Source organism: Corvus brachyrhynchos, unplaced genomic scaffold (genome assembly GCF_000691975.1).
Source record: "Corvus brachyrhynchos isolate BGI_N302 unplaced genomic scaffold, ASM69197v1 scaffold10, whole genome shotgun sequence".
Taxonomy (NCBI): domain Eukaryota; kingdom Metazoa; phylum Chordata; class Aves; order Passeriformes; family Corvidae; genus Corvus; species Corvus brachyrhynchos.
This window is the reverse complement of record NW_008236180.1, coordinates 2372219-2381698: the sequence shown is the minus strand read 5'-3', so window position 1 is coordinate 2381698 and position 9480 is coordinate 2372219. Positions and strand designations below refer to the sequence as shown.

The 9480-nt window shown below is 43.0% G+C and overlaps 1 protein-coding gene across 1 annotated transcript in view; it reads right to left on the bottom strand.

Annotated features, from left to right (window-relative positions):
- ELMO2 (engulfment and cell motility 2) overlaps window positions 1–9480 on the bottom strand; it is a gene marked incomplete at its 3' end in the record, with an annotated part of 16748 nt that continues 7268 nt past the window's right edge. The window contains exons 8-21 of the mRNA XM_017735513.1: window positions 8796–8874; window positions 8155–8190; window positions 5261–5311; window positions 4816–4938; window positions 4054–4188; window positions 3524–3628; window positions 3336–3444; window positions 2575–2711; window positions 2089–2252; window positions 1894–2006; window positions 1480–1587; window positions 1070–1146; window positions 669–746; window positions 1–141 (exon numbers count right to left, since the gene is read on the bottom strand). Coding sequence (XP_017591002.1) covers window positions 1–141; window positions 669–746; window positions 1070–1146; window positions 1480–1587; window positions 1894–2006; window positions 2089–2252; window positions 2575–2711; window positions 3336–3444; window positions 3524–3628; window positions 4054–4188; window positions 4816–4938; window positions 5261–5311; window positions 8155–8190; window positions 8796–8874 — 1456 coding nt within the window. The remainder of the gene's footprint in view (window positions 142–668; window positions 747–1069; window positions 1147–1479; window positions 1588–1893; window positions 2007–2088; window positions 2253–2574; window positions 2712–3335; window positions 3445–3523; window positions 3629–4053; window positions 4189–4815; window positions 4939–5260; window positions 5312–8154; window positions 8191–8795; window positions 8875–9480) is intronic.

Genomic DNA, 9480 nt, shown 5'->3' with positions numbered 1-9480 from the left:
TTCGGGGATCTGGATGTTCTCCAAGTCCAGGAGCCTCAGCTTCATTTCCATGCTCAGCAGCGTGTCCAGGTCACTCTTGGTCAGCTCACTGGACATGTCCTTCCCCAAGAGAGCATTAAGCCCATCAATCCAGATACAGTACTGTGGAAAAGAAGGGGTAATTCACGGCTCCAGGCATAAGTGATACCTTATGTTGAATCTTTTCCATCCATGCAAAAATCAGAGAACTTCATGACAGGAAACACTGGAGGGAGTTACTATGTCGGGAACAATAATCCCAGCCTTAACCCCAAAACAGCGCCCACAGAGATTTCCAACAGAAGTTACAAGCCTAGAGGAAAGCGTGAACCCATGGCTCTAGTAGAGGGACAGGAGTTTCCACTGTGGCATAACAAATGAAAAAAGTAAACCTTTTCCAGGCATCATAGGAAGAAAAAATGTAGCAGTCCAGACTAGGGGAAATTAGTGTGGGATTTTTTTTTCTTTTTAAATGAAAAAGATAACTGAGGGGAAAAAAAAAAGATGGTTCATACTAAGCATCACCAACATATGCTAAGAATGAACCTGGTGAGAGACATCCTGCTTGAGTCTCTAATGAGAAGCAACCAATCCTTAATCTCTGAAGTTAATTGCTATATATTCTACTGCTTAACCACTATGTTCCTTACCTCATATTTATTAGGTGCAATGAAGTTCAAGGTCTCATCGGGATCATATAATATGGAGAAGGCCAATTCTAACACTTCCTAAATGGAAAAGAATCTTTCATTCACCAACTCAACAAAACATGGCAGCACCTTCTGCCTGCCTCCCTGAGAGAGCGGCCTTGCTGCAGCTCAGCTCACTTTCCCATATTGGTATTCTGAGCAATTCTGAAGAGACTACAGCACAATCACACCATGCTCACAAGCTCCTTGCAGTCACAAAGCAATACTAGGAAAGGGCCCAGACAGGACATGGGGTTTGTACACAACACACCTGCAGCGGAGATCATTCACTCCTGTTGCTTGCTTTCAGTCTTAAACACTGCAGCATTAGATACTAATGACAGCAAAAAGGGAGCACTTACCTTATTCTGTTTCAGTGCACTTTTCTCCTTCATATGTGGACAATCCTTCCCTGTGACAATGGCTTTGATGTCTGCAACTGGAACTAACAGTGAAAAAGTGAAACTCCCAAACAAGCAATCCTAACCAGGAAAAGACAGAACTTTGTCTTGTCTTTGCAACAGAACACTTTGGTTTTTTAGCTCCTTAGTGCAGTTTTCCAAAACACATTATCAGTAACACATCCCTGCAGCTGGCTATTAAAAAAGAAATACCAAGCAATTCCAAGAATGGAAAAATTTGGGCAATGACCAGAAGTTGGTATCCCCTCAGTCAGGGCTTTGGCCATAGCTCTTTCATCTTTATCTAGGATTATACTCAGCCTCTAGACAGCAGAGCACAGAAGAGTGCACAGCCTGTAATCAGGACTCACTTTTTTCTTGTAGAGATTCAAAGGTCACTTCCCCCTGGGCATTATCTTCCAGATCTCCATAGTGTAGCACCTTGTGATTCAGAGCCAGGCGACAATACCAGAATCTTTCTGGAACACACACCAAGTACAGTAAGCTGAGCAAGATCATTCACATAAGATCTCACAGCCACTACATTACAGCCTCTCCACCCAATCCACCTGCTGGCCCAGTTCCTCAGCACAGCTTCTTATTTGTGAGGAGTTGGCTGTATTCTTAGAAATACACATCTGTGCCATCCCAAACTACTGGCTGACGTGGACAGCCCAAGTAACCAGCTTTTCTTTCTGGCAACATTCGTGCCGACAGATTAATTAATTAGATCTTATTTGCTACGTTCTTCACATGAAAAAATACAGTAGACACTGTCACCTCACCTTGTCTTCTGCGATTTCCAATTTTTCTAAAGCTACTTCCCTCACAAAGCCTGTTCAGGCGCTGTTGCTTTATCAGCTCCAAGATCTCAGGCTGGATTTTCTCTCTCAGCTCCCTGGCAGTCAAATATTAAAGAATAAGCAGAAAATGGAGATAATGGCAAGGACAGAAAGCAATTGTTTTTGTTAGGCACATACACAATAGGTGGAGACTGGAAGTCATCTTGGCTCATTCTCTCCGACTGGCGTAGCCGCAGAATCTCAGAATAGCTCAGGCTGCGCAGTTTGCTCTTGAACTGGTCCAAGGAGTTTGGTTTAGAGGGGAGAGCCCGTGTGATCTGTTCCCTAACGACCTGCATAACCTAAAGACGTGGTACAGGAAGAAAACGAAGTCACGTTACTGCTGCTTAATGGCAGCAGAGAATCAGGGCACAGCTCAGTGGCAGCAAAGAACTGACATGGGATAACGGGCCAGGAGTATCCATGTACTAGTGACTTTGAAGATCCAGAAGAACCAAGAATGACCTCAGGTCATACCAAATAAAAGTTGAGTCATCCTCCTTTACAGCCCATATCAATCCCGTCACATCTTCTGCATCTTACTCTTTAACCAAATGTACAGGCTGAGTGAACATGTGCTGATCTACAAAAGATTTTACAAAAATATCTCTTCTCCACCCTGACCTTATTAAAATCTTCTGCTGTCGCCCTCATTTCTTTCCAGGTCTTGTTCAACAGCTGGATACAGATGGCAAACAGCTCCTCAAATGCACGGTCATGGGTGAAAAACATGGGGTGATAGTCGTTCCGGCCTTCATTGGCTTCAGAAAGAAACAAACCACAACCAGGTAAGCATACTGGACAAAAGGTACTAGGAGTAACTAAAATCCACTACAGTGACAGACACCCGATGGTGTGCAACAGTACTTAGTCCAAGAGATTAAGACAGTTCAATACTTTGTCATCCCATAGACAGTTTATTGATGACAGCAACTATCCCCACACTTCACCATGCAAACCTCTGTGACTCATGCCCTTTTCATCCTGGTCCCCCAAAACACAGTATTTCTCACCTTCCTCTGGGGGAATTTCTTACAGTGGTTAATTTTCTCAGAACACTGTTCTGAGACTGTCAGAACAAATAAACTTTTCCCAAGTACATGATGGTTTCAAGACTAATTTTTTTATGCAGCACCCTCCTGAAGCTCTGGGAAGTTGAAGCTTTCTGCTTGTATCAGTTTTTCAGGAGAACCACTGAACACACACCAAAATTTCTTACTTTATTTCAATAGCGGTATTATCACTGGGATACCAACAGTGCCAACTCCAAGCTCCCCCTGTCCTTACATGGCAGAAGTGAGATCAAAGTACAAATGCTTATGAATATTGGTTTCTAGAAGCATCAGCCCAGCAACCTGTAAAGCTGGGTAATAAATGGTACTTACGGAGTTCCCCAACTTGTAGGATCTCACAGAGCATCCTGGTGAGCTCAATGGCACTGCGCCCAAAGGGACACTCGTGTTTATCTTCTCGACTGCTGTTCTCCAGAACAATCTACAAGAACAGGATGCCACACACACTAAGAAGAGCTGCTGGGGTGTTGGCATCTCTAAAAATCAGCAGCTTTACATACCCTGATATAGGTGTCCTGATGAAATTTGGCTAAGTAAAGCATGTTGTCCAATGCCAGCATCCCAGGAGGAGTCTGTGTAAAATCCATGGCTGGATTGATGTGATTCTGTGAAAAGAGTGTGTAGAAAGAATCCAAACAAATTAACTCAAAGAAATTGTGTGAGAACCTTTTCTGAATGAATTTTAAACCACCTGTCAAGCACTCCCTCACATCTATCCAAGAGACACCTGCTGACAGTGCTATCCAAACTTTCTAGAGGAGAGGTTGATTCCAAGTTCTTCATACTATAGTAAGGAAATGCACCTATGCTAAGGAAATACCTCCAGAGAACACCTAATGAACCTTGGCATTTAACCCATCAGCAAGTTCATAATGATCTTCCCCAGAAGTGTGAGTGTAACAATCTCTAAACTCAGATGCTGAAGTACAGTAAAGGAAACAGCTACTTCTGTTCCTTATTTCCCCACAACTCTGATGGAGATTGCTTAGAGTGCCTTCCCAAGGTTTACAGTCGCTCTCTAGATACATACAGTGAATCCCAGCATCTTGTAGTCCTTGGTGTACATGGCTTTGCGTTTCTCTGTTCCACCGCCAGGGACAGTGTTGCTGTCAGACTCTGCATCAAATGCAATTCTTCTCAACTCAAAGATGATGTCTCTCTGTGCCTGAAGGACAGAAGGCAGGGAAATGGTAACGTGATCAATCACTACAGCAGTATTTTCACATAACACAGTCCTGCATCTCTCTTCAGAGCTCACACAATGAACAGAGAGAGATGCCAAAGGTCATAAATACTACGCACAAACAGGCAATCCATTTCAAAATGGCAAGTTTCAGTACAGTGGGTAATGCAAAATATTTGTATGCATTTTTCTTTAACTGTAAGTTTAGTTACAGGCAATTTCTAGGCATTCAGATAATGCTATGGCATTTCTCATTAAAGACTGCAATACAGCTGAGTAGTAGACACCTTAAAAATGCCCACTTTTCCTCCTATACTGCAAGGAAATGGATAAAATGATGTGCCTTCCATAGAGGCAAAGTAACTGGTTTGATAGCTGGCATCACACCGGTCAAGAAAGGAATATATGACTTTCAGTGCCCACTTACATCTCCGAGTCCCACAGCATGCAGTGGGATGGTCATGAACATACCCTAATCCTAAGGTTTACAATGTGAGGGGTGAGTCTGAACCTTTATGTACCATCTACTGCAAATAGTGCTAGGGAGCTCAGGAATAAGGCCCCTTGTCTATTCCATTCTATCAGATCTTATTCAGCTCTAATAGTGACCTGATCATTGGGATCCATCTTGGTCATCATTCTCTCTTCCAGGAGATTAAAGGTCAGGACCTGTAGGACGTAGAGCTGATGTGCCATTTCCGTTTTAATGGGGCGGTTTCCTCTGATCACATGCTGCAAAATAAAGGAGAGGGTAGAAATTAAGAGAATGCAAATAAAAGCTGAGGTATTAGCCCTAGGCATATGCCAGACTGCATGTACATCTCTCTATATGAAGATTGAGTTGTTTAACCTCCATACTCCACCAGAAGCATAATTATAATGCTCTGTAAGAGCAGAAAGCAGCATCCTGATAACTCCCTTTTGAACAAGTTTTGCCTTTGAAAGAGTCCCTTTTCTGAAAGTGCCCTGAGGGCAGCAGAATTTACACTATGCATAAGTGAAACCTTCATTGAGAGGACATCAGGAAGCACTCTGTCATTCCAGACATACTTACATTTAGGATTATAGACCTCAGGTGCTTCTGGGCAAATGCATTAGCCATTTCCTGTTGTGGAATTTAAAGATGAAATAACATGAGTGAAATATAAACAGAAAGCTCACACCGTGTAGAAAGGAGAAAATGAAGGAAGCCTATGAATTGGAGACAGCATTGGCACACAACGAAGTGCTTTTCTACAGACTGTCAATTTACCATGGCAAATTACCACAACTCATAGATGGCTCCCCGACAGAACATCACTAGTGTGGAGAAAGGCACTAGCATAAAATCAAAGCACAGAAGCAAATTTAGCTTAATGTTGGACATCAAATGGTACTTCACTATTAGGAGATATACAGTGGGTTGTGCAGGAAAAACCTGCCGTCTACAAGATCTTCCTCCAATTAGCATTTCATGGCTTCCTACACCAAGGCAAAACACCCAAGATAACAAGTACTATGGGATGCAGGTTTTAGGCCTCCTCCCTCTCAAAAACTCTCCCCCTGAAATTTATTTCCTTTATCCATCTCTAAAGAGATGTTCAGAAGTCAGCTTGAGGACAATTTGCAGAAGCATTTCAGTTTACAAAAATACAGGCTAGTAATTTTCATGCTTAGAGGAAAGCTTCCACTTTCCCTCTTGACTGCATGGCTTCCTTCTCTAAGTGAAGAGGGTTTCCCAAACATCAAGTCATGATGACAAACAGTCACAGCAGATGCAAGATGCCATCAGTTCCAGCAGCAATTATACATGCACCTGCAAAAACCGAACCTGTGCTTTCCTTGTAAATTGTGAAGATGCACTGGCCAATGTAACAGTGACCTCACTACCCCTGCTAGGAGAATGGCACAAGTGCTAATGTCAAGTTGAATATTACCATGAGTTCGCTGCTACAAGCAAACTCTTTTGGATAAGAAAAATCTGTTGGGCATTGTATCATCTGGAAGAAGTCCAAAAGAACTGACAGTCTGAGATCTCTTCACATTCCTGTGCAGTGCAGATTGAGAATTGGGAGCAGATGTGGAGTCTCAGACAATTGCACTCAATCAGCTGTACATGATGAGCAATCCAAGACTTTTCAACTGCTCACATCAACAACACTCTTGACAGAGTAAGAAGTCTGGTAAAATGTGTGCATTAACCTTGTTCCAAGTCCCTGTTATGAGTTTTGATCCAGACAGAAACCTCCTAAACCAAGACAGTGACTGACAGCCAAGCCGTAATGGCTGGGAGTTCAGCAGCACTCATGTTACAACCAAAGTGAGTCAGTGCTTGAGTGGAAGGTATCTAAGGAGCATCTAGATGAAGTAGGAGGTGTTTTCAGAGAGAACACACTGCCCTCTGAGTCATTATTTTCTACTACTATTTGTGAGATGTAGCACTGAGAACAGGACATGGCTCTGTTGTTAGGATTTGCTCATGCATGCGACACAAAGAATCCTTTCTCTGAAGGAATTGGTTTGTACATGGGATGGAGTTAACAGGTGACTGAAGCAGATAAGAAGTGGGAAGGACAAAGACAATTAAACAATTCTGAACAGCATAGAAAGAAGCATGAGTACGCACACAGTCTAACCACTGCTAAGGGATCTCTAAGGCCCACTGTGCTGCTTGATGGTCACAGAACACAGAATGATTTATGCTGAAAGAAATGTCTTGAGATCATCTAGTCCAACTCTGCTGATTCAAGCAACATCAGACAGATCTGGTTGCCCAGGACTGTCCAGCCAGGTTTTTAGTATCTCCACAGATGAAACTCCATAATCTCTCTGGGTAACCTGTTCCAGTGTTTGACCACTCTCATATTTATGTTGTGTGTCTGTGCACGTGTTCATGTAGAATTTCCTGGGTTTTAAGCTGTGCCCACTGCGTCCTGTCCTGTCAGTAGGCACAACTGAGAGAAGTCAGGCTCCCTCTTTTTTATTCCCTTCCATCAGATATTTAAACACATAAGACCTCCCTGAACCTTCTCTTCTTGAGGCTAAGCAATCCCAAATCTCTCAGGCTCCATTCGTACAGAAGATACTCCAAGTCCCTTATCAACTTCATGACCCTCTGTGGTCATTTGGATTGTGTTCAAGGGAGGGGAAAACAAATGAAAGATCCCTTGAAATTTTGTTTGCTATGAAGTCTACTATCTTTGCTGAATTACCAACAGAGGAGTATAATTTTTCTTATTTTCATGTATTAAGCATATCCATTAAGTTTAGAAATTATGTAACATTTACTGAGATGGCAGTTTCCACTCTGAAGGCGCTGCATCCTCAAAAAAAGTGGAACATTCTCTGTGCCATGCAGAAAACCAAAAAACGTACCAGTATCTCAATACAGAAAGTTCCAAATCAACCTATTAACAAGAGTGATGACTTCCCTGGAGTTAGTACAGGGAAAAAAATATTCTTACACTACAATTCTCATAAGGGAGAAGTCAAATTAGGCAGAATTTATGCTCTATTCCCAAGTCAGCATCAAGTTTCGTGACTGCTCTTCACAGACAAACAGCTCTATCTTTAGAAGGATGCAGCTGGATATGAAACTGTCATTAACACAAGTGAGATTTGGGGTATAAACTCATGCTTCAATAAGTTTAAGGAGATTCAGATTGCTAAAGGACTGATTCCAGTTCCACAATTGGTTCACCTGGTCAGTCTTGCAGTATCAGTTTCCTTTTATGACCATCTGTATGACCTTGTATGCACAATAAGTCATTTGGGGTTTCTCCTGCTACTGATTCTTCTCCCCTCCACAGTCTGAGTGCATCCCCAGGAGTCCTCCCGCCCTTCTCCCTAGGTTCATCCACTCTCTGAGGCTTGTGGGCATCATCCCTGGGATACAAGGAGGCATAGCTAGAGAAAAGCTAACATGCCTAGTTCCCCTACATGACCAGCCCCCAGGCTTGAGTTACTTACAGTGATGGGCAGGTCTAGTGGGTTAAGCAGCTTGTCCTGCTGGCAGAAAGCAAAAAAAGGCACAAAGAGAAGCAGACAGGATTTAGCTTGGAGTCCAGGAATAAGGCAACAAACAGGGCACTAGAGAAGAAAGACTTAACACAGCAAAGCTACACAATACACACATATGCACATCTTACAGGTAGCTGAGATCTTGGGAGTTTCCTCAGACCAGGACAGTGTTTCATTTCTCACACTTGCCAGCAGGAATATCCCCCTATGACTTAAGAAAGGTCCCTTTTTGGGGGAGAAAGGGGTGGGGTGTTTTTTTTTTAAGTACATACAGCCCCAAGGAGTCTACCCAGCCTACCTCTCCCATACATAATTAACTTAAAAAAACTTGCCATGCTGTCTGGAGGCTTACTTTCTGTCTCTGAAGGTCTTTCAGAATCCTTTCTGAGCATCTCCTAAATATAGATGTGTGCTCCAGGACACATCATTAATGGGATGGTACTTTTTCTCCTCTGTTGCCGTACTGAAACAGCCACTCAAGTTCTTGGCAAGGTCTGAGGTCTACCTTGCCCAGACAATATGATTTCTGAGGCATAAACAGCCAGGCAGCAACCATTATTCAGGTTTAAAGTCAAAAGGCAAGAACAAACCTGTCTCTTGTCCTCAGGTGCCTTCAGGAAGAGGGCATTGATCAAGGCAATGGCATATGTCTGAATCTCTTGGTTTGAGCTGCAGAACAAAAAAGGGAGGCTTTGTAAGGCAACAGGCAGTATAGAGTATTACAGCTTGGTGCTTTACCTGCACCATGAGAACACTGATTACAGCTGTCTTGCATTTTCAACAGACAAGCAGGACTCATGTAAGCCATGCTCATGATTCCCAACTCTTCAAAAGGCTTGCAAAAACCTGAGAGAAGTTCGTGACTGACAGGTCCATTATCCGGGAGACAGAGCAGACTGCAGCCCAGCACTGCCAGTTTGTTTCCAGTGCTGAAACTATCTCTGTAAAACCTGGTTACAGTACAGTCTGCCACATGGATACAGCCTGAAACTTGTATGGAGCAAGTAATTTTTCTCCCCTATGCCAATGGAAGCCACCAAAAGCAAATGGACCTAAGGGGAAAGAATGCTTCACTGAAGAATTTCTTCAGGTAAAGGGTGCTTAGCTCCATCCTAGGTCACACACAGCATGTGGTTTCAACTGCCATGTTCAAAACAGCACAAAACTAGGCTTCTAAATGCCAATGATATTATTCTGCCCTCATCCTGATATTCTATCAAATCCAGGTTTGTTTCTTGCAATACTCTCTTTCTGGTAGTACACCTTGGCTGGACA